Consider the following 23,296-nt stretch of genomic DNA (forward strand, 5'->3'; position numbering starts at 1 on the left):
AGAGCAACAATGGGAATAAAAACATGATGGCAGCAGGACCACTGGTACCCTGCAATAGCTGATAGCTGCAGCGTGAGCTCCTGCATCTCTTGGGAGGGAGATGTGATGTTGGGGCCAGCCAGAGACCTTGGCAGGCTAAAGGTATTGCTAAATCCCACAGGAAAGCTAGCAGGTCCTGCCAATGGGCACATGGGGAGAGCTGCAGAGGAGGTAAATTGCCAAAATCCCCTTTTCTTGCATTTTTCCTCAGTGTGAGCCCTACCCATCCTCAGCCTTGACCTCGGACCATGGGCTCCTCCTGGCAACGCCTGCATGGCTGCTGTGCTGTGTTACCATGACTCATGTAGCTAAGGCAACTCGATGTTGCCAGCAGCAGGGTACATGATGCCTCAGACTCTGAAATGATGATCAAATCCCTTCTCTGGAGCAGACATTCACTAAAGGAACATGTGCCATGGCAGAGCCAGTGACCCACCCTGCAAAAGCTGGCACCAGCAGCCCATCCATTGAGGCTGAGTGTGGCCACCCTATCCCACACCCATAAAAAAAATCCCTATACGCAACACATTACACAAGAATCCCCCCACAGTGCCATTCCCTTTGCCTGGGAGAGGACTGAAGCCACACTTTCATGCCAAATTGCCATGTAGGCTTTTAAAATTGCCCTCACTAGAATAGAACTTGCTTTGGGGTGAAGTGGACAGTGGTACCAGCATCGCTGGTGAGCACAGGAAGAGGGAGACGGCCACGAGGGACAAGGCTCCAGTGAATGAATGTCAGTGCATTTCCCATCACCTCCCCCTGGTTAACACCCCTCCCCACTGCATTATTTTTTCCCCCTTTCTAAGAAGAGAGACAAATTCCTAAATTTTCAAATTCCTGCAGATTTCTTGTATTTGGGGGGTAACGATGGGCCGGTTCCCTACGACCCTTTTTAATGGCAGCCACAGTAGTTGGATTTGGGAGCTCATGCATTGCGGAGGCACAGGCATGGTGACATGGTGCATTGCAAGAAAAAAAATCTCTTCTCTTGCTCTCACTGGTAACACAACTAAACCAAACTAAACTAACCCTGAACTAAAGGCAGCGACAGGTTTCTCCCAGCCACGAGCCCCAGCTTGGACAGACAGCAGCGGTCACTTGAACTGCAATCACCCAGAGCTCCTATTAGCTAAAGCTGGGTCATGGCCCTTAATTATCAAAGCCACCCTCTACCTACACACACTCAAACTGCCCTGTGACACTCATCCCATGCTTGTCCCAAGCTTCGTTGCCAGGGTACAGTGCAGGGCTGCATTGCATCTCTTACCCCTCTCCCCAAGTGCACTGGAGATGAAAGTAGCACTCTGCTGTCGGCTCCTCACCTAAGTTATTAACCCGTATTATTTAAAAAATAAGGCAATATACATTTTTTTTCTTTTTCCAAGCAAAGCTAGAGCTACATACTTGTAACAGTAGTGACCAGCTACCATGGCATGCACTAGGATTAGGGCTGTGCTAGTTACTTGTAAGCAATTGCCACACGTTTCCCAAGTCAGATTGCTCTGAGCTCCTTGAAGCTCGCCCTTCTTTCCCTACATGTGTTCCCATAGGAGACTGCTCATGATTCAACTTTGCTGCCCACTTTGGGTTCAGTTAGAGTCACCTTTGCTTTCTGTCTCAGTAAAGATAAATGGGCTTTAAAACCTGTTTTATGGAATTTTTGCATGGTCACAATGCTGGAGACCTAAAATTATGGTATTTTAATGCACTGGACTTTCCTTTTATGTGGTTACCCACTTACTTAACAAGCCCATGCTATGTAAAAAAAGTGGAGCCTTCCTACAATGGACATACATTGGAAACTAAGGTCCCAGTTCTGCAAGAACCTATGTTTTTCTACACTGTGAGCAATTTTTTTCATATTTTTTCGCAATAATCTTTTATTTTTTTAGCAGTTTTCTAATTCGGCCAGTGCTAAGACAAGTTGACTGTGGTGACAGCTGGGGGAGGCTTTGAATTTTTCAAAATGATGGATAAATGCATAAGAAAAATCACTCAGATGAAAGCAAAAGTGGAAAGACAGAGACCAAAGCAGACTGCTGACCCCACATCCACAGATGTGAGTTTCATTTAAAAGCAAATTCATTTTTTTAACCGGACCTTTTGAAGCAAGGTGTGCACAAACATGCCAAGTCCTGCAGCCTTTCCACACCGGGAGCCTTCCTCCAGATGTTCCTTGTATGCTCCTGACTTGCTGCCTTGTTTTTTGCTCTTTTTGAAGTGGTGTCCCATTTCCTGTGCACAAAGACCATTCTCTGTTGTATTTTGGAGCCCAATTAAAAATATCATAATGATTTCTGCTTAAGATCCAGCTTTGCTCCTGGCTGGCTCCAGCCCCCTTATTCTTATGGGGCCTTTTGGGCAGGAATTTGCTGTTTTACAGAGCAGACCAGCATTTGTCCAGAAAATGTAGCTGTGCAGCCTGATGGTTAGTCAATCAAAACAAACTATATCACACTTAAAAGTGAGCTATCGTGTTGGCTTCCAGGGAAAAGTCCACAGCTCTTCACACCAGGGCACAGCCACACATATGGTCCGCAGCCGCTCCCCCACTCCAAGAGCAGTGATGGCCAGTGTGGTCTTCCCAGAGTGGTCCCTAGCCCATCCCACCCCGTGAAGCTCAACCAAACCATTCCTGGCTCATTCGTCGACCCCAAGAGCACCGCACAGATCCCCCTCCCCCTTTGTTCCAGCCCTGCCCACAGATGTGCACGCTGCTGTGAATTATCAAAGTATGGCCATATACTCCAGTGGATGAGTGATTTGCAGCGGAAATGGGTTTGGCTGTAGCTCTAGTTTGTTCCCAGGAATGGGCTTCTGACCCTGCCGAAGTCCCTGGGAACGCCGCCAAGCTCTTCAAAGGGGTCAGGCTTTGCTCTGGGGTTTGGCTTGCAAACACCTATAGAGGTGTTGGTCATTCAAGAAAAATGACGGAGGGGAAAAGGACTCAAAGTCCAAAGGTTGATGCTGCACAAAGTACGTAGCTGAGCAAATACTGCTTTGGATAAGTCCATTAAGCGCAGCCCTACCCTTGGCTGCAGCCTTGAGGCAATGGCTAGGAAGCTGGATCACCCTTGCGTCAACTATCGTAAAAGGGTGACAAAATGAATGGTGTACGAGTAGAAGGGACTGCAGGCTTGCATGGGCTTCTTAAATATCACCCCCAAGCGCCACAGCCTTCGCTGATTTCCTCGTGGCGCTGGGCACTGGCCAGACTACAACAAACTGTGATGCCTTCCTGGGAGGAGGGAGAGGGCTGGGGGGAAGAAATGAGATAAATCCAGTGATTGCAGGGGACATCAAAAAAGATAAGGGGGGAGCAGTGTTAATGCAAAATGCAAAACTGGAGAGGTGGGGTGCCCCGAGGAAAAGATGCAGGAAGGGCTGATGGTGGTGGTGCAGAGCTGGCTGGACGCTGGGCCTCACATTAAGACCTGGCTTGGCCAGGTCCTGGCTGAGCCTCTTGGGGCAACCAGGGGCTGGGGCCCAAACCAGATGCCCATGGGATGCCCGTGGGAAATGGCGGTGGCCTCCCACAGGCGGGGCTCAGGCCCCCCTGCACCAGGTGGGGATGGTGCCAGGGCAGAGCCAATGTGGCAGAGATGCCTGGGCCCAGGCTGGGGCCCACAGGGACATGGTTTTGGGAGCGTCACGTACCCCAGAGTGGACCTGAGAGGGAGCGCTCAGAGGGGCAAGATGGGAGTGCATCGGGTCACAGCGGCCCCATCGTCACGGCGGGGGGCTATGTCTGCCGGGCAGAGGACACACGGGGGGGGGGGGCTGCAGAATTGGGGTCCCCTCACGGGGGCGGCCGCTGTCCCCCCGCCCACGGCGGCAGCTGAGATGGGGGCCCTCGGGGAGGCACCCACCTCCCCACACCCAGCCCGCCCGCTGAGGCGGGGCAGCACCCAGCACCCTCCCCTCTGCTGCCGGGGGCCCCCCGGCGACCCCCTCCCCGCAGCACCCAGCGCCGACGGGCGGCGGCGGGCGGCAGCGCGGCCCGGGGGGGCGGGCGGGAGGCGGGGCGGCGAGGGGGCGGCGGGCCGGGCTCCCCGGGGGAGGCACCGGAAGGCGCCCGGCGCTGATTCATTGCAATAAATTGTTCCCGTCGCGGCGAGGCTCGGTCATCGCCGCCCGAGCCGGAGCCGGAGCCGGAGCCGGAGCCGGGGCCGCAGCGGAGCCGCCGCCGCCGGAGCCACAGCCGAAGCCACAGCCGGAGCCGCCGGGGAGGGAGGATGAAGATGCAAGCCGAGGTGATCCGCGAGGGCGAGCTGGAGAAGCGGAGCGACAGCCTTTTCCAGCTGTGGAAGAAGAAGCTGGTGGTGCTGACCAAGGACAGCCTCAGCCTCTTCCCCGACGGGCACAAGCGGGCCAAGGGCAAGGAGCTGGGCTTCGGCTCCATCCTCAAGGTGGACTGCGTGGAGCGCACGGGCAAGTACATCTACTTCACCATCGTCACCAAGGACCGCAAAGAGATTGACTTTCGGTGCCCGGACCAGAGCTGCTGGAACGCCTCCATCACCATGGCCCTCATCGACTTCCAGAACAAGCGGGCCATCCAGGACTTCAAGAGCCGCCAGGAGATGGAGCAGGCGGCGGGCACCCAGGAGCGGCGGCTGGCCCGGGCGCCCTGAGCCGCCGCCACCTCCCGCCTCGGCCGGCCTGGCCCCAGGTGAGCCCCTACACGGCCCCAAACCCGCTCCTGCCCGGGCTTTTAATTTTGTTTTTTTCATTTTTATTCTTACACACACCCCCCCCCTCGCCCCCACCCCCCTCCCGCTTTAGGAAGTCAGACGGGGACGGGCGGCGGGGCTCCCTTGGCACCGCTCACCCCCTTTTTTACCGGAGGGAGCCCGCCGCCGCCTGCCCAGCTCGCTGCCGGCCCACGAGGGTGCCCGGCCGCACCCCGAAACCGGGCCGCCCTGCCCGGCCGCTTCAGCCCAGGAGTTTCGGGGCTCGCCTCCCCCTTTCCTGATGCGGCACTGGGAATTTCTGGTGGGAGCCGGCCTTATGCCGGGCGCTGAGAATTGCGGCTATTAGGGGGGAAGTAAGAAATGGCACTTGGCAGTGCGTTCCTTATAGAATTTGCTAAAAATACGATATCCGCGAAAATAAATGCTGAACGCTTACTCTCCCTTTAAAGCCTCCCCCCCCCCCCATTATTTTTCTGCCCCAGTGTCCTGTTCGTTTAACTAAACTGCTTTCTCTTGCTGCCTTTAGAGCATACCACTGGATGATAAACCAGATCGAGTGTCTTGGACTGAAATGGGACAGGGTACCAATGAAGGAAAGCGAAGAAGAGAGCTGGAAGCAGCTTGGTTTTCTCCAAGCCTGTTGAGGCTGCTGAGCAAAGAGTCCTGAGCTTTGCCTGAGATGCATTTAAAGAAAAACCAAAGACTTTCGTAATGGACTTCTAGCAAAGCGGCCACGTGTTTTGAGTGGCACAGCTTTGCGAACGATTATCTTCTATTTATGAGACGCAAAGAAGATTCAACACTGACTGGTGGTGTTAAACACAATTTAAATTATTTGTAGTATCTATATTTGTATTTATTTTGATGAATGTCTTTCAGCAGTTACTGGTCTTAATATTGCTTTTGCATTAATATGTCCATTCCAAATAAATTACTTGAATTGTTCACTTTTTATTACTGTACTCTGGGCTGCAGTAACTTTTGTTGACGCATGTTTGTGGAGCAGGCAGTGGTGTAGTGGCTTAAAAAGAGTGGGTAAGCTCAGCTTTTTGGTGCCCTGGACTGGGCAGTGGGAGGTGGAGAAAGCCTGGATAACTCACTTGCATTTGACCTCATTGCCAACCAGGTGAGGTGCATTGAGGTCCAATTCTGGCCAGTGGTGGAAATAGAACAGCCTACCACAATTTGGGTAAGTTCTGCTTTTGAAGCGCTTTCCCATATAATTGAGTAATGGTGGCTACAGAAGGCACAAGAGCTCCCTGTGACAATAAAATGCTGTTGTCTGCTAACACCCCGCGTCCCTCCCCCGGCCCCCATAGCTTAGTGCTGTGCTAAGGCAGAAAACTGGATTCTTGATTTTGGAATAACGCAGCGCTGACGTTCCACAGGATTCCTCAGCTTTGCAACAAAGCAAGCTGAACTCCTCACTCTCTCCTCTGCCTCTGCAGTCTCTAGATTGAGTTAAATATCTACAGGATAACTGGGAAGAATGGAGATGGGCTTTTTCCAATAGCACCTGGACCAAGAAGCTTGGAGAAAAAAAAAGCAGCTAATTTTTTTTGGATAAAACTACTGAATTTTTATCTTGTGAGGCTCAGTTATCACTAACTAACCTGGGCTTCCTCGAGAGCAATGCTGCAGCACATGAGTCAGCTCTGGCAGTCAGGACTAAGACTGGCAGGCAAAGTACTTGCTAGCAATGCTCCAGACTTCGTAATTTCAATCAGGTAATTTCCTCCTCCCAATATCAGTGCAATTCTTGCAGGAGACTTTGTATTAGAGGAAGTTGCAAAGTATGTAATTAGAAGCAGCCTGTAGTAAGAGCAAGAGAGACAGTTTGGGGGTGGGGGGGGAGAACTGGATGGAGGGTTGGCCCTCGTTTCTGGAAGCAGCAGGGAGACTCTGGCACTGCAGCGTGCTACACGGGGGCTTTGCGTTCTTGCACGCTGCTGGCAGCTACGCTGCTGCCCGCCGGGCTCGTGCAGAGGCAGGGTTGCACGATTGAGCTGTGGATGTAGCAAATGTTTGGTCACAGCATTTGAAAGCCTTTGGCCTTGGTGCCCCTCTAGCACAAGAATGCCAGAGGTGCATTTAATGCAGCAAAATGAAACGCAAAGGCAGATGTGTTTTACCCCAGTTTTCCTTGGTACCATTGCCGGGGTGGGGGGCTGTGGTGGAATAAAAGGCCAAACCAGAGCAGAGGCACTGGCTCCCAATCCCCTTGGTTTCAGTGAATCCAAGCAAGAATGCTGCCTGGCAACAGCTGAGGATCTGGAGCTATTGCCTGCAATGACAGCCACCGCTGCGGGGGGGGGGGACCCGATAGGGCCCGGGGTCCCACGGCCGCCAGCTGCTCCAGCACGGCTGCAAGGCCTTTGCAAACTGATCTGTGCCTTAATCTAGTTGTAAATGTTGACGAAAGGCAAGGTATTGTTCAAATGGCTTTATTCCAGGTCTATGGAATCAAAAAGAAAACTCAAGAACATCTTTATTTCTATGGAAAACGTAAGGGGGTTACTTTCTTGCAGCTGAATTACTGGCTTTTCATCTGTCTCAGTGGGATTTTACTCTTTAAGAGGTAAACAAACAAACCTGTATTGACAACTAGCTGTAAATAGCCGAAGGAGGAGACTCCAAATTGTTTGTATAAAAGTCCACCGATGGTGGGGCCCACCGTCCGGGTCAAGGGCTGCACCGAGGCACAAATCCCGAGCATGGTACCTAGGGGAGACGGCAGAGACACGCACACACCAGGGTGAGGACAAGGCTTGGTATGGGAAAGCAGGGAAGAGTGTGTGGGAGCCCCTTCATCCCTGATGGCATTCCCCTGCAGTAGTAGCAAATCACTTCAAATAAACTCTTGCATTAATTTATGGAGGTCCAGTTAGAGTTTGTTAAGGCTAAGGACTCCTAGAGGCACAGGGACTAGTTTCCACCACGAGCCAGCTCAGCTCGTTACTGAGCAGCCCAGATGACCGTAATGCTGCCTGAAAGGCAAGCCGGTGCTCACTGCTGCCTTCACCAGGTTCCAAGGATGCCTTTGGCCCCAGAAGATGCTTTTGAATGTTGCACTCAACGGGGCTGGTAACTACTGCATGGGGTTAGGGATGGAGAGGTAATTTCCAGGGTCATGTTCAAGACTTCCCAGCAAATCACAGATTCTTCCAATATCGTAATTACCCAAGAGGGCCCTGTTCCACCAGAGCTGCTATTGCCATTTATTCTCAAGTGTGGGACAGAGGAACAGCTCTCAAGGGCTTAGCAGGAGCTTAGGTCTAACTAGGTCTTTAGGAATAAATAAAACCACAGATAAAGACTGAACCCCCCTTGAGATACTCCCCCACCCCACCTCGCAAAAAGAACAGATAGTTCAATTTGGATGGAAATGTGAGCCCTTCACTCAGCTGGGCCAGTTCCCCTTCTAGCAGCTCTCCCATTTGCATTGTTAACAGGAACCCGGCGGACGGGGAAGCACCTCCAGTTTGGCAAAGGCAGGATTTTTTTTTCCATGCGCAGACAGACAGCCAGGCCATCCCACAGGATGCAAAGACAGCCCCTATGCACCCAGCCCGCTCTTTGCCCTGCGGTCTTTGTGCAAGACAGCTATCGCACTCAGGGGAACAGAAAATACCCGGCTGGCCAGAAAATCATTAGCCCCCAACACTGGGAGGAAGGGCAAGCTGGCAGCATATACAAGAAACTTGTGCCCCACTCTGAAATGATGTTTGCAATTATTTTTATATGATTATTTGAGCCATTGGCATCAATTTTCCACCAAGACATGCACTGAGGTGTTGCTGCTGCATGAGGCCAGCAACGTCTGGGAAGAGGAGGATGCTGTCCCACATGCAAGAAAGATGTGGAGCCGAGTGCGATATTTAACGTGGGCAGCCACAGGGAAACGAGCCCTGGCTCCGGGAGAGAAGAGGCAGTCAGGTGTTCACGTAATGCAGGCCAGCAACTGCTGGGCTTTTATCAGCATGCTTAAAATACTTGTGCAATGAGCCCGAGCCGAGGGTGTAGCTGTGCGGGGAGGGAAATCTCCCGGGAAGCACTGCCGAGCGCTCCTCCTGCACATGGGAACACAAAGGCAATGGGTGGGACCTTGCTTTGACCCTTTGCCAATGGGAACCATCCCACAACCACCAAACTTTCTGGGCAGGTTTTGCAATTATTTTTTCCCCTCTAGGTATTTGAATTAAACTAATGACTACGTACAATTGCCAAACTGGCTCTTATGACTGAAGAGGTGCTTTTTTCCCTTTCTTTTTTTTTTTTTTTTCTGGAGCAGAAATCCATCCTCTTAAAAGGCCAGGCTCTCCCTCTGCACTTCTATACCGTGTTGCTGAGAGAGATAATTTCTATTTAATGGGCTTAAATTAGATCCCTCATGTCAGATGCCTTCAGGCTTTGGGACATTGTAAATCTTGGCCTTGCAGCATGCCCCTAGCTCTGTTGCAAAGCTGTACATGTGACGGATCTCATTTAAGGCAAGACCTTTAACTGGGACAAGTCACCATGTCAGCAGAAGATTTCCTGCCATCGCTTTGCGCAGCTCTGCCAACACACATGCTCACCTTCTTCATCACGGCTATCCCACTTTCTGAAACTTCCCTGCCATTTTTTCTCCCTCCCCAGCTTTTTTCTCCCTTTTCCCATACCTGGCATGACCTGTCCAGGCGGGAGCCCATCCTCCCCTCCTGCCCCAGCCCTCCTCTCCTCCCACAGGTTTCAGGGTTGGGTGCTGGAGGCTCCCCAAGGCGGGCAGCTCCATCCTTCCTCCCACCCTCCGCTGTGGGGGAGTGCCCCAGCTTGCCCTCTTTTCCAGCTCACATCCTGTTGCCGCACTCAGATGATGGTGCTGGCCCAGATCAGCCACACGCCCGTGGGGCAATTGCGGGGCCTAATTTAACAGTTAGGTCATCACTACCAGTGGCCGCCTTCAAACCAGTAAAGCTCGAGCAAAGCTGGGGGGTTCAACGCACCAAGCCCTGCCTGGCTGCAAGCTCTCCTCCTAAGGTTTTGTGTCTGATGTGCAAATAAAATCATGAAATGGGGCCCATTATGCAGGGAGGCTCTGCTAGGCTTCCTCCCTCCTTCCCCTGAGGGCGGGGGGCTCTGCGCAGAAACAAGACCTCCATTCTCGGGGAGGGACTGGGGTTGACAAGGAGTGCTTGTGCAGATGCAAGTCCCTCTGGGCTTAGGGCTGCCCTCCCACCAGCTCGCACGCCCAGCTGAACAGCACGTGCACGTGGGGCAGAATTTTCCCTTCCTGCCTTTGAAGATGAGGAGAGGGAAAAAAAAATCAAAGGGAAATGAATGAAATAATTTCCGCTCTCTTCCCTTCAGTGCAAAGCCCCAGCCATAAGCAAAGAGCAAGTGACAAACTCATCAGCCTCGGTAGGAAGTGACCTTGGCTCAGTCCTGAAAGCAGGATTATGGGTACAAGGGGTGGTGCCACCCTATGTCCCACTGTTCCCTTTCTGAGACACCTATTTAAAAGGCAAGGATGAGTGACTCAGTGTCTAGCAAGGGTGGACAGGCTAGCCTCCTGCAACGCCCCATCCGTTCCCACCCTGCAATGAGACGGACACCTGAGCTCAGCCCAACCTCCAGCTCCTTGGAAAGCCTCTCCCTGGCCCAAAGAAAAACATCCACGGGCTCTGCCAGCCCCAGGCTGGCAAAAATATCAGGCAAAAACAGCAGCAAGGCTCAAAAGTGATGTTTCCAAAGGCAAATTCCCGTTTGATTTCCTTGCATTACCTAAAAGTTGTTGCAAGCTAGCACTCAGGTTTTTGACTCTGCGACAGTAAGGCTTTTTCATAAAGCCAGATTTCCATGCTCTTAGAAAAGTGGGGATTTCTAACACATCACCAAAATGCTTGCTTTGCAGAGCCGGTCTCAGGCTCAGATAGGAAGGAGCAGCCTTTTAGCTGCTGTACGGGTGGAGCAGCCGTCGCGGGGTGCCACCCACAGCCAGAGACAGATGGCAGGCATTTTAATAGCTGCATTTCTCTGCGAGACACCCACGCTGTCACTGCCACAGCTGCTGCGGAGAGGCAGCTCGCCGGGACGTGGCTCTGCTGTGTCAGGCATTCCTGCCTTTGCCCTGGCCTCTGCCCGGGTGCGTCCAAAACAAGCACAAAACCATCAGATGCCTCTTCCCTCAGAAACATTGCAAGGAGGAAGCTGGGTTTGAAAGGTGAGGGCCAGGGAGGAGCGGTGGAGACAGTTTTCCCCCCGCACCATGATCCTCTATGCCAGCAGCATCCCTCCTCGCATGCCTGGTTTTGGCCCCACTGTAACTCTGCAATTTGTAGTAGCGCTTGGCATGGCATCAGCCCAGGATGGGAAAAGAAAGCCCCGCAGAGCCCATGGCTCTCCCGACATCCACGACCCCCTCCTGACTGTCCACGCTGCCCCACGGGCTGCCTCCGCCCTGCCCTGCAATCCTGCCCCACCATGCAGGGACCATCCGTCCCACTGAGGCACAAGCTGACCTAACAACATACGCAAGTGGGGAGAAGCATGAGGCAACTAAGCCCATTTTCCTCTCTGACCGAAGCTTGCCTCGGGGCTTTAAAAGCCAAGCAATGCTTCGGTTTTCCTCACAAAGCCCCTTTGAGAAGAGCCTGGATGAATTCCAGCTTGGCCATACATCCCAAAGCCGCCTGGTGCCCTTCCCCCCTGGCTCTCCCTCCTTGCATGAACATCGCTCCAACTCATGAAACAGCAGATTTTCTTCCCATCTGAGCGCAGGGGCTAGGGCATCCCCAGTCCCCACCTCCCTGGGAACTAAGTGGTCCTCCCAGGTAGAAGTATCGCACTTGGAAATTGTGGGCTCCTAGCATTTGTAGGAGATGTGGTGGTCAGCTTTACAAATAAACCACTGAAGTGACATTTAGAAAAGCTCTTCATCCAGAAGCATCTCAAAAGTGCTTTATAAACTTCACTAATGGGCTGTGCAAACTGTAAATCCCATTCTTGGTAGGGTCTGTGCAGAGGTATCTGCTTAGATGGCTGCTAGGGAAGATGAAGGGTGCAGGCTGGCATCCCAGAAAGGCTCAGCTAGAGCAGAGAAACTCTCGGGTACCCGGTGAACGTGGCTTGCGGAGCAAACCCTGAAAGAGCTTGAGCAAAAGACACCAAACTGGTTAACCCAGCTCCATCCTGGGACAAACTCAGCAAGGCTCCCATGACAATAGCGTAGGCATATTTCCTTTGTTGACAGGAGAAAAAAACCCCACATATAAAGATTTGTGTGTCTACTGTAGCATTTCAGCCCCCTTGCACAGAGAAATATAGTAACTCTTTGACTGAAACACAGCCAAAATGTACGGAGCGGGGCAATTACTGCATCAGGCAAAACACGTTTCCAAAGAGCGACCCAGAATACCCTCTTGAGATGCCTTAAGTTAAAAGGTGTGAATGAACAGCTCACCCTCATGGTGGAAAATCTTGAATGTATCTTGGGTTCACATGGAAAGGAAAGTTTGGGAGAGGCTTCCCTTACTGCATCTGGCACTATGGATGTCGGCAGGCAGCACAGGACCAGGAGCACTGGGTCACAGGATGGTTGTTCAAGCTCATCCTGCACTAGCCCCATCAGTGCCAAGTCAGATTTGCTGGGGAATTGGGCTCGATATCAGCGGGGTGACCTGGGAAGCACGTGATGGACTCAAAAATAAGAAAAGACCAGTCTGATCTTTTTTGATGAGTCTTACCGGTGTCAGAGGAGGGGACAGCCTTGGTGAGGATGCTGTCAGTGATGGTGCCCAGTGTGCTGAAGGCAAACACCAGCGGCACCGCAACAATGCAGTAGTGCCACACGGTCCTCATCAGGGCCTAAGGGACAGGACAAAATGGATGACAGATCATTAGAGAGCACAAATGGTGACTTTGTGGCAAGAAACAACCGAGAAAAACATCACGAGCCAAATCCATGACTTAGGTAAATTGTGGGAGCCACAACTGATCCATGATGGTGTGGCTTTGGCCATTGCAGGGTCTTTCATAGCCCACCATTTGTCTGCAGCAAATTATTCCAAGCATGCAGTGCAAGTAGCAAACGATACCCTACAATCTGGCAGCATGTGTCTCTGGCACTGCTGCGGGTATTTTTAGCGTCTGGGAATTAGTGACGTCCCCACACCCTTCCCCCCGTCTTCTGTCTCTTGTCCAACTCCTGAGGAAACGTTGAACAGCAGATGCATGTGGTGTACTTCAGGAAGCCTCCACTACTTATACAAAACAGCCTAGAGAAGGCATTTCAGTTCATTATCATGAATAATTAAAACTAAACTGAGCTTGTCAAAATAAATGAGCGCAGCGCATTATGTAACCTTTGGGATTTCTAATCCTGTTCTGCTACTTCCTTGCTAATAAATTCACCAAATTCAGTAATCTGGAATAGGTCTTCTGGCCATAAGTGCACATTAGCGAGCATAATTAGGGAGAGTAATGATTTTGTTATTGCACATATTCTTAGTGGAGACATCCCTCCAGCTGTTTAATACCGAAACAAAAGTGGTGAAGCTCCCTAAGCCGTGGGGCTAGAGCGGCTCTCAGCTCATTCACAAACCTTGCTGGTCAAATGAATGGATTTCTCTGGGGCATGGAAAGGAAATTCCCCCTTTCTTGCAAGTCTCCTGCCCTCACCTGTGTCTCAAGGTGTGTTACTGTGGCTGGAAAACATTTCTGTTGCTGGTTTAGCCAGAAGTTTCATTCTCTGGAGTTCTCTCTCCTAAGATCTGGTCCCTGCCTCTCGGCTACAGAAGATGGAGAAGCCCAGAAACATTGCTCACTAATGACTTGGAAATATTGAGGTTTATTCCTAGTTCCCCTCTAGACTCACACACAGCCAGGTTTCTCTCCTCGGAGGGGCTCTTTGCCTACATTTTGGTTAAGATCTAGGCACTTCTGATTAAGGAACCAGAGAACAAAGACAGAGGAACAGGCATTTGGTACATAAACATCCAGACAGAGGGAGAATAATTCCTTGCTAGGGCAAATGTCATTGCAGGACAACATTGCAGAGCTCATAGGAAGAAACGGCTTTAACCCTCCCCTGTCTTGTATGAATTCCCTCATGGGCTTAAGCAAGTGGGCAGAAAAGAGCTGAGCCACATCTGTGCTGCCTGTAAACCCAGGAAAAAAGGCTCCTTGTGCCCCTGGGACTCAGAAAGGATGGAAGAAGGCAGAGCCCAGTCTTTGCTACTCCTTGGCCAGGTGGGTAGCAATCTTTTTGACCTGAGCAGATCTGAAGGCATTTTTTCAGGTGAGAGGCAGAACCAGGAGTTTCAGCAGACAGGCTCAAAAAGCAAATGCCTGGGATATGCAGGCAGCAAGGCAGGATGAGGCCCAGCCATGCCTTCAGACAAAGAGAAAAACTTCCCCATTGCAACCGCCAAGCCCTCCTACACCCCTGCCCATGCACTCCCGGCTTGCATCTGCAGATCAGACACTGGCTCTCCCCTCCTCTCCTTTTCCAGGTGTTACTGCTGAGCTTGCAGCCCACCCCTTCCCTTCTCCAGACGTTGATTGCTGGGAACATCCTGCAGCCTCTTCCCAGCTGCACTGACGTCTGTCTGTCTGTCGGCTGCCGCTGGTGCCTGCCTTCCAAAAACACTTCAGCCCACCTCCTGGCGATATGAAGATGGGTTTCAGAGTGTCTTTTATTAACAGCTAGCTTTTCTCCTTGCTTCCACCCTTTGGGGAGGGAATCTACTTCGTCTGGAGGCCAGATGCAGCAAGGGCACAGGGGACGGGATGCTCCTCCACTGGCGGCTGTGCAGGATTAAAAGCTTCACACATTAATCTCTGCATTTGGGGCCTGCTGCTGTGACGGCAGTCATCGCCGCCAAGACAGAAAGCCACCCTAGAAACGGATGTTTTCTCGGCAGCAGCTTGAACAGAGCGCTTTCTAATAAGGCGTCCATGGTGCAGAGGATCACAGCTGCGTTTGCCTGTGAATAGTTCTCGTGGGAAGTCATTGCTGACCCTTGTCCCCAGGCCTGTGCTGTCAGGATGTCCACAGCCCTCCAGGCTTGGCATAATTGCCAACTCTAAAATGAACTTCCAGCAGCAATTCCCCTTCCCCACACAGCCGCTGTGAGACTCCCTGCGCTGGGGCATTAGCCACTGCAAGCTGTGCTGCCCCATGTGCCCCTCCACTGCCATTGAGGCTTTCTCCCCTACCTCTGGCCACCTCCAGCCTTCCCTCTCAGTGAGACCTTGGTGCACAAAAGCCATTTACTCTGTGGTTGCCCCTCTGCCTGATTGCTGTGGGACTGGCCTTTGGCATGGGGAGCCAGTCCCAGCAGCACCCTGCCCTGCACATGGTTAGGGCTGCTCAGGTCTCCTGATGAGCTACGTCCACCTTGGTCCCACTTAATTGTTCCCACCCATGACCCAAAACCAACAGCAAAAGACCTTCAAATCCCTTCCTGGGCCATGCTCAGGAGCACCAAGCCCTGTGCCGATGTCCCATGCTAAGGTGGCACGCGGGTGCCAGCCAAAAACCTGGCAACACCAGCCAGGAGGTACCCTTCCCAAGCATCCCACCACCCGGCAGCATCTCTGTGAGTCCTGAAATCCCAGAGAGGGGGACCATGCTCCATCTGCAGAACCAACCCTTTGTCCGCATCCATCCTCCCTTCCCAGCCTCATCTCAGACACACAATTTAGCCTCAGATTAGCAAAGGTGCGTAGGTGCCTCATCTCATCTGTGTAGCCAGGAACCATGAGCCTCAATACCCTCCAGGATTTGGCCCTGACCTCCCCATGGTTGTGGTGCAGCTGTGGGAATGGCAACCGTCCTACCTGTGCTGGTGGGGTCACTGGCACCCTGGAAGCAAGACTCAAGGCCAAATCCTGCAGGGATGTCGTGGTTTAGCCCCAGCCAGCAACTAAGCACCATGCAGCCGCTCGCTCACTCCCCCTACCCTGATGGGATGGGGGAGAGAATTGGAGGAGTAAGAGTGAAAAAAAAAAAAACACTCCTGGGTTGAGATAAGAACAGTTTAATAATTGAAATCAGGTAAAATGATAATAATAATAATAATATAATACTGATAATAATAATAACAATATACAAAGCAAGTGATGCACAATGCAATTGCTCACCACCCACTGACCGATACCCAGACAGTTCCCGAGCAGCGATTGCTGCTCCCCGGCCAACCCCACCCAGTTTATATACTGAGCATGACGTCATATGGTATGGAATAGCCCTTTGGTCAGTTTGGATCAACTATTCTGGCTGCGCCCCCTCCCAGTTTCTTGTGCACCTGGCAGAGCATGGGAAGCTGAGAAGTCCTTGACTAGCATAAGCAGTACTTAGCAACAACTAAAACATCAGTGTGTTATCAACATTCTTCTCCTACTAAATCCAAAACACAGCACTATGCCTGCTACTAGGAAGAAAATTAACTCTATCCCAGCCGAAACCAGGACAAGGGAACAGTGAAAGGCTGACACAGCTCAACTGTCCTTTGGGCCCATCAGTGCACACCCTTCCTCCATCCCCATCACCTGGGCAGATCTATCAGTTCCCCTAGCATGGCTTATCTGAGCAAACACAATTACCAGCAGAGCTGCCTAAGTCAACTCAGTTTTCCAATTACCATTTGAGATTGGCATCAACTGTCGCCCATGCAGACACAACTGGCAATGGGTAACATCACTCATCCCAAAATGGAGGAACAAAATTATTGCCTTGCTACCTCCTTCCCCAAATACTCTCAGCTTGGGGAAATTAGGCAAAAATAAAGCCCCAGAATAAGAGCACACAACCTCCGCTGTCTCACAGCAGCATACAACCACGATGATTTTCCCCCCTATAATCTTAATTTACTTTCTGGGTAGTTCAGGAAATGAAGTCACTGACAAGACCAAGGGCAGGATTTCTATGCAAATCCAGTGACTCAGGAGGGACTTAAAGAGTTTCTGTGCAAGATCAATTTTTTTTTAATCCCCGTAACTATTACTCACATGGCTATCGGTATTTGGTGCAGTGCTTACGCTGAGGGCAGCTCTGTTTGCACAGAGGCCCAGGACAGCTGGTTTCCCCCCCGAAGACCACCCAGCAAAGCCAGTGGTGGCATTTCAAGGGACAGAGATTGCAGCCAGGTCTCACGGACCTTGTGCCGCTGCGTTATTAAAAGGCACCATGGATGATTTCATGCCAAGCCTTACCATGCCTAGGCCCACGCCAGCGAAGACGAAGATGCTGAGCCTGAGCAGGGTCCTCTCCGTGCAGTGGTTAGTGAGTTTTCCAACAACCACACCCTGGACAACCTGGGAAAGAAGCACACAAGCACCATTAAGCCCAATGTCTAACAATTTAAACAAACTCAAGAGAACAGCTACAGTGCTTCAAGCAAATGAAAAGCAGCAAATGGGTTATTCCCTTGCTTTTTTTGGAGAAAAAGAGACCTCACTGTCACAGTAAACGACTGGAAGACATGGTCCATTATTTCAAGCATTTTGTATCCTAGGGATAGATCCATCCCATCCCATCAGCTGAAAATCTTTACTCAGGGCGCACGCCTGAGTTTACCATCACTGCCTACTCACCAGTGGTGATTGAAACTTTCTAAAGATGCTTGTAGATACAAATGAATTTTTCTAACTAACTCATGATGTTTTTGTGAAATACAATTAATACTAAGGTCTTCATTCTTGGCAAGTCCTTCCAAAGAAAAATCGTACATTTGTAAGCAGAGGAGGAAAATGCCTCCTTTCCTGTACCTTCTCTTACATTATTTTAAACTATAAATATACAAATTGTGTGGTTCTTCATTTTTAGACAGGAAACAAGTACGACGGCGATGCTAATACCCAGTATGCACAGACATGAGGGACGGGGAACAGGTTTTACAGATTTTAAATAAAAACCGGGGGAGGGGGGGGAAGGAGGAGCAAAAAAATTTAGATCCCAGGAAGTATTTGGCTTTTCCAGCACTTTGCAGAGCAAAGATTCCCTCTTTTATTTCTCTGTTCAGCATCTCCTATACTTGAAGCGATGATGGCCCAAGTGGACACATGAGGACAGAGGCTGGAAGACATCACTTTGAAAACAAACCCCAGCCAACTGCATTTTAGGGGAGGGACAGATAGGAATCTACTCAGTTTTCCCTGCCTGGAAAGGGTTTGTTTGATCTAGGTGAAAACCCCTCTGACTTGAAAGAGCTCCAGTTCAAAATGCTTCGTTTAGTGCGATGGCTTTGTTTCAATGGCAGTCCAGCTTGGAGAAAACCTCGGTGCTCTGCTTGGACCTGGAACAATGCTACGCCATTCTTAACCTTGCTGTGTTAGTCCTACAGGTGAAACGCAAACTCAGCTGAAAGGAAATGAGTGCACAATGAATAAGAAAATTATTAAGAAAGGAAATGTTAATCTATGACAAGCAGTCCGGAGAAAGCAATTTAATTCTTAAAATAAAATATAAAAGCAAAAAGTAAATAGCAATAGAGTAAAAATAAAATAAAGTTGGCATAAAGAACAACAGCCACAAACTGAATATATTTCCAACAAGCTACAACTTAATGGAAAACGTCAACATTCGACTCTTCACATTGCTTCAGAGCACAAGAGCATATTGCACCAAGCAGACATTTTGGTTCCCAGTAAACGGTTTTTCTGCCTCCTTTTTGTCCCTGTCCACACCCTCAGGCAGGTCTTGAGAGCTTGGCTCACGTGTGCCCAGCTGCTGTGTTACAGTGGCATGGGCCCCACGTGTCTCTCCCGGGTCGTGTCACCCACCGAGTGGCCTCAGGGACACTGGCAGTGGTGCGAGGCTGGGACGATGCATGGGGTGACCCGAGTGGCCTCAGGGACACTGGCAGACCTGCTGTGGTGCGAGGCTCGGACGATGCATGGGGTGACGTGAGTCATCCCGGCTGAAAGCCCTGCTGTGGACACAAGAGGAGGCTGATACCAGCCCCGGCGGCTCCTACCAAAGGGGTGGGTGGAGAAGCCGCTGAGTAATGCTTCATTAAGCTGAGTGCTCCTAAGATGAAGAATCGTCATTAACTTTTTGCAACTTCCCAGTCCCTCCCACCGGCTCGCCTGGGCCGGGGCTGTGCTGAATCACGTGGGATGGGGGCTGAGCCCCATCGCAGGGCATGGCTTGACTCAGTGGTGGCATCACCTGAACCCCAGTTCGACTCTGCTGAGGCATGGGAGGAAAGGAAGTGTTTCTCAATTTGCCCAGACTTGAATGGCATATTTAATCGGGATACACTGTGCAGGTGCAGCCTGGTCCCTGCCCTTCCTTGAGTCATTGGGGTAGATCATCAGCCATGTCTCAGAGCAACCTGGTCTGATGGCCGTGGGAGTAGCGCACTCAAAAATGTCTCCATCACTACGCGTGAGCACCTAAGTGCAGGGAACAAGCACCGCTGCAGCAAAGCAGGCAGGACACGGAGGCAGGCAAACTGGAGGCTACCTGGGCTGTCCCCAGAGTGAACAGGGCAGGGGGATGGATGGTCCTTGTGCCAAGCCTGGCATTCAGCGTGGGCTTCCCCATCACTCAGACTGGAGCAATACAAGCATGAGGTAAAACACCACTGCTGAATCAACCAACTCAGTGCTCCGACTTTTTTCCAAGGGCAAGCATCAGCCCAAGCCACCTGCTTTTCCTTTGGGGCTGAGCAGCCTTCCTTGGGTTATACCGACTGCAGCCTCCCCACCAGTTATCTGGGCTGCCGGACTCCCTCCCCAGCACAGTTGTGAGCCCCAGGCAGGCAAGGCCCATCATCTTAACTTTGGACACTATCAAACACCAGTGCCTTGATTTTGCCACTGCATAATGTTTCCAGTCACCAGGAGCTCCGGCCTTGCTTCCAGTCCGAATTGAGACCTGAAAACCCATTACTTCCAGCCTGCAATTTGCCCTGGGCGCGCAGTCCCCTGGTTTGCGTAAGTGGCAGCCGCCTGCACAGGCTCATTTGGGAAGGAGGAAGCAAGAGGTGGTTCATGTGCACTCTCTCATGTAAGGTTTTGGACGTATGCTGCCATTGCCATGGGGTAGTGGGGGCATCCTGGATGATCTGGCCATCATCACTCCCATGGATAAGCCCTGGTGGCACCAAAAAGGCAGCAATGGGATTTATCCTTATTTTTATTCCTACTGGCACATTCTGGGCTTTTCCTGTGCATGCAACCTCCCATTGAAATAGACTGCGATGGGCCTTGCCCTCCTGCATTTCATTTTGCCTGGATGGTACTTGCCTTTGTAACCTGACCTCCTTTGAAGTCGGGGAAGAGCCAGTGTACCTGGCTGGAATGCCTTCTGTCATCAATAAACAAAAGAGAGAGGAAATTGTTTGCAAGTGAAATAACAGGCACTGCCTGTGGCTGTGTACACATGTCACAGGATAAACCAACTCTTTTTTTTTTTCCTTCCCCGCCTCCTTCTTTAAAGGCAAATAAGTCTCCCAATAAATGCATAAGAACAGCCAAATCTCTCCTTGTTGTCATGCTGGATTCGCCAAACTGGGGATTCGTTACACTAGTTCAGCTGATCGCGTAGAAAAATACTCCTTACCTCTATCAATGTATTTGATTTCTGGGAAGACAGCAGCTCCCGTTTGCTCAGAAGAGCCAACTGCCCATTTCATTGTTAACAAATTTGAGAAATCCCTTGCAGGATGGAAAAGATTGTTGCTGTTTGAAGGTTTAAGGTGCTAGTTTTTGGAAGATTTTTGAATGGTGAAGCACTAGCTTTGCTGTGTGGAGCCGTTGCTGAGCAGGACTGGCACCTGCAAGTAGCTAACCTCATCGGTGGAGGCTCGAGGAGTTACGCAGGTGCTCGGCTGGTCCTCCACGCTCAGTGGACACAGGACTCTTTCTACAGATTCTTCCATCAGCACCAATTGAAAGTTTGACAGAACTCAGCAACAAAATAAATTCCCTTTCACCCAACAGCCTGGAACTGAAAAGACGCGAGAAGGTCGGAGAGGCAGGCGCAGCAGGCCAGATACACTGGTACAGCCTAGCAGAGAAGATGTGGGGCCCCATCCCTAGCGCAGATAGCATGATTCACATCAGAGGCAGCCTCCCACATGCTGTACCCGTATCTCTCGCCTTTGAAATTGTGCCCGTCTGGCAGTTCCCAGGGCGAGCGCAGTACTGGCTGGGGTGGGATGCGCAGGTGGGCACTGGCTGGGGCAGACCGCAGGGAGCAAAAAAAAAATCATGAAGCTTTTCTGCACGGGCTGAAGGTGGTGCAAAACCTTGGGTGGGGGGAAAAGGTAGTTGTTTACTGACACGGCCGTGCCAGAAAGCGCTTGAGAAGTAGTTCAGGTCTTGCACAGGAGCAGGAGGGCAGTGGGACTGGAAGGAGAGCTGATGGTGAGGACCAAACTGCTGAAGGCAGCACTTTGCTGAAGAGGGGGAAGAGGACCGTATGTTTTGCAAACTCCAGCCTAATTGCTTTCTTTCCCCCTCCAGCCTGCCCCCCTCCACAGATTTAAATCCTTCAAAGCCAGGAAACTGGAGAACTTTCTGTTTGTTGTTGCAAGGTCCTTTCACCAAGTGGGTTTTCCCCCTAGGCATACCTGGCTGTAATTAAATCCCTGTCTCTTTAATCATCTCTTTTGCTGTGCAGGGGAAAAAAAAAAAAAAAAAAGCAAGAGGGACAGACTGGTGATAAGATGATATGCAATGTAAATCTCTCCAGGAATCTCTCTCATCTTTTCAGGATCACTCCGTACCAACTTGTCCCTCCAGTAGCTGCACAGCTAGAGGTGGAGCTTGTACAACAATACGAACTTAAACACAGTAAATAGAACAGATGTCTTATGATTTTTTGATCCTCAGGGTAATAAATATCTACCCCTTTGTCCCACCCAGAGTTTTTGTTTGGTGCATTTTGCTTTGGGTTTTTTTTGAGAAAAAGTTCTTAAAGGAAAGCTTCCCCCACACCCTCCCGTGGTTTGAAATCTAAGCACAAGATGTGACTTTAGATATCAACAAGGGACTCCAGGTATTTCACTTGCCTAATCCTCCGGCAGCATTTTCCAAGCTAGAGACTATGTCTGGAAGTTCTCCATGCTATTGTGCTCGCAACTGCAAAAAAAAGCCAGAGTCTAGGCCCGCTTCTGGCTATTAGGCAAAGTTAAATTCTTTTAAATTATTATGAAATTAATTATTCTCTGGAGGGAGATTGAATGGCATCTCACACTCCCAGGCATCCACTCTGAGGGAAATTTAGTTCGCATGACTTCTGAGATGAGAGGACTCTGGAAGCTTAGCCCCAGAGGACAGAGGGATTGCATCCCCAATGGGCTCTCACACTTCTTGCCTGGAGATCCACTGGCAATCAGATAAAAATGCTTCAAGCATATCATGAGCAAGGAAATCTCTGAAATGCAAGACACCTGGCGCAGAGGTACCCCTCCTGCTGTCTGCCTTCCCCTCCTCATTTTGTTATCTCCCAGCTGACTCCGCCTCCTTGACTTACGCTGGCACAGTCCCAGCTCATCAGACAGCCCCATGCTATCAGGGTGCTTTAAGTATCACTGCAGAGCCCTGGATTGCTCAAATCACTCCCCACTTGCTATTTTCACTTCACCATCAGCCCACTCCAGCCTCGGTCATATTTCATTTTCTAAGCAACGCCTTTGTTTCCACATCAGACAGCTCTTTGTCCCAGTGCTATGACACCGCCTTCCCGCACACCCTTCTCTGACCTCCTTTGGCTCTGTCCCAACCCAGAATTGAGCCCCCTTCCCACCCTCACTGCGCTTCAGCCTGCCCCACATTTTCCAACATCCTCTGCTATTAGGCGATGCTCTTTGCCTAACCACAAACAGTAAATTGGCACCAGCTCCTGGGCCAGTGCTTCATCCAGAGAGCTGGGAAGCCCCCATTGCCTGTGGACAGGTACTCCCACGGGAACTTTTACAACAATACATCAGCAGATGTCTGTCTTTGGGCCACTCAGGTCTCCATGAGACAGGCCAGGAGCAGCAGCAAGGCAACCTACGTCCCTCCAAGCAGGGGTACAAGTAGCAAGTAGCAAGGAGATGTACCACCAGCACTGGGGTGAAGGGTGACCATGCTGTGGGCAGCCAACTTGGCGAAGGGTGCTGAGGATACCCCATGCCATGAGCGGTGGTCATTGGTGCTACATGCACAACTTTGGGAGGACATAACCCACCACCAGCACCAGCTGAGCCACTTCATTGCTGGCAAGTGATATATACCGTTCCCATGTGAACAGAGCTGATGAACAGCAAGGGAACAAGCAAGAGAGGTGCTCTGGGGAGCAGACAGCCAAAGCCCATGAGGCTCCTGGGCTCCAAAAACCTGCCTTCCAAACCCACAGGGATCCTCTCAGGCTGGGCACAGGGCAACCCCCCCATTTGTTGGGGTTCTGCGTGGTCATGAAGTGACAAGATGGGACCAAGCCCAATGAGGTGAGGCTGAGGAGTTCCAGATGGGATCCCTCAGGAGGGCTGCCTGAATTAGCTGGGCTGCTCACTAACATCCTCCATCTGCAAAAGTGGCAAACGCCTCACGTCCTGTGGGATCAGTGTTTCTGTGCTCATCTA

The 23,296-nt window shown here is 51.1% G+C and overlaps 2 protein-coding genes across 2 annotated transcripts in view; one reads left to right on the plus strand and one right to left on the minus strand.

The window, feature by feature from the left end:
* The first annotated feature begins 4,277 nt into the window (after window positions 1-4,277).
* Window positions 4,278-4,676, plus strand: PHLDA2 (pleckstrin homology like domain family A member 2). The gene has a single exon (XM_075713116.1). It carries the CDS (start codon window positions 4,278-4,280, stop codon window positions 4,674-4,676), a length of 399 nt encoding a protein of 132 aa, XP_075569231.1.
* A 2,593-nt stretch (window positions 4,677-7,269) lies between these two features.
* SLC67A1 (solute carrier family 67 member 1) overlaps window positions 7,270-23,296 on the minus strand; it is a 67,618-nt gene continuing 51,591 nt past the window's right edge. The window contains exons 9-11 of the mRNA XM_075712747.1: window positions 16,932-17,033; window positions 12,461-12,581; window positions 7,270-7,457 (exon numbers count right to left, since the gene is read on the minus strand). Of these exons, the coding sequence (XP_075568862.1) occupies window positions 7,270-7,457; window positions 12,461-12,581; window positions 16,932-17,033 (411 nt within the window). The remainder of the gene's footprint in view (window positions 7,458-12,460; window positions 12,582-16,931; window positions 17,034-23,296) is intronic.

This window comes from Pelecanus crispus, chromosome 6 (assembly GCF_030463565.1).
Source record: "Pelecanus crispus isolate bPelCri1 chromosome 6, bPelCri1.pri, whole genome shotgun sequence".
NCBI lineage: Eukaryota > Metazoa > Chordata > Aves > Pelecaniformes > Pelecanidae > Pelecanus > Pelecanus crispus.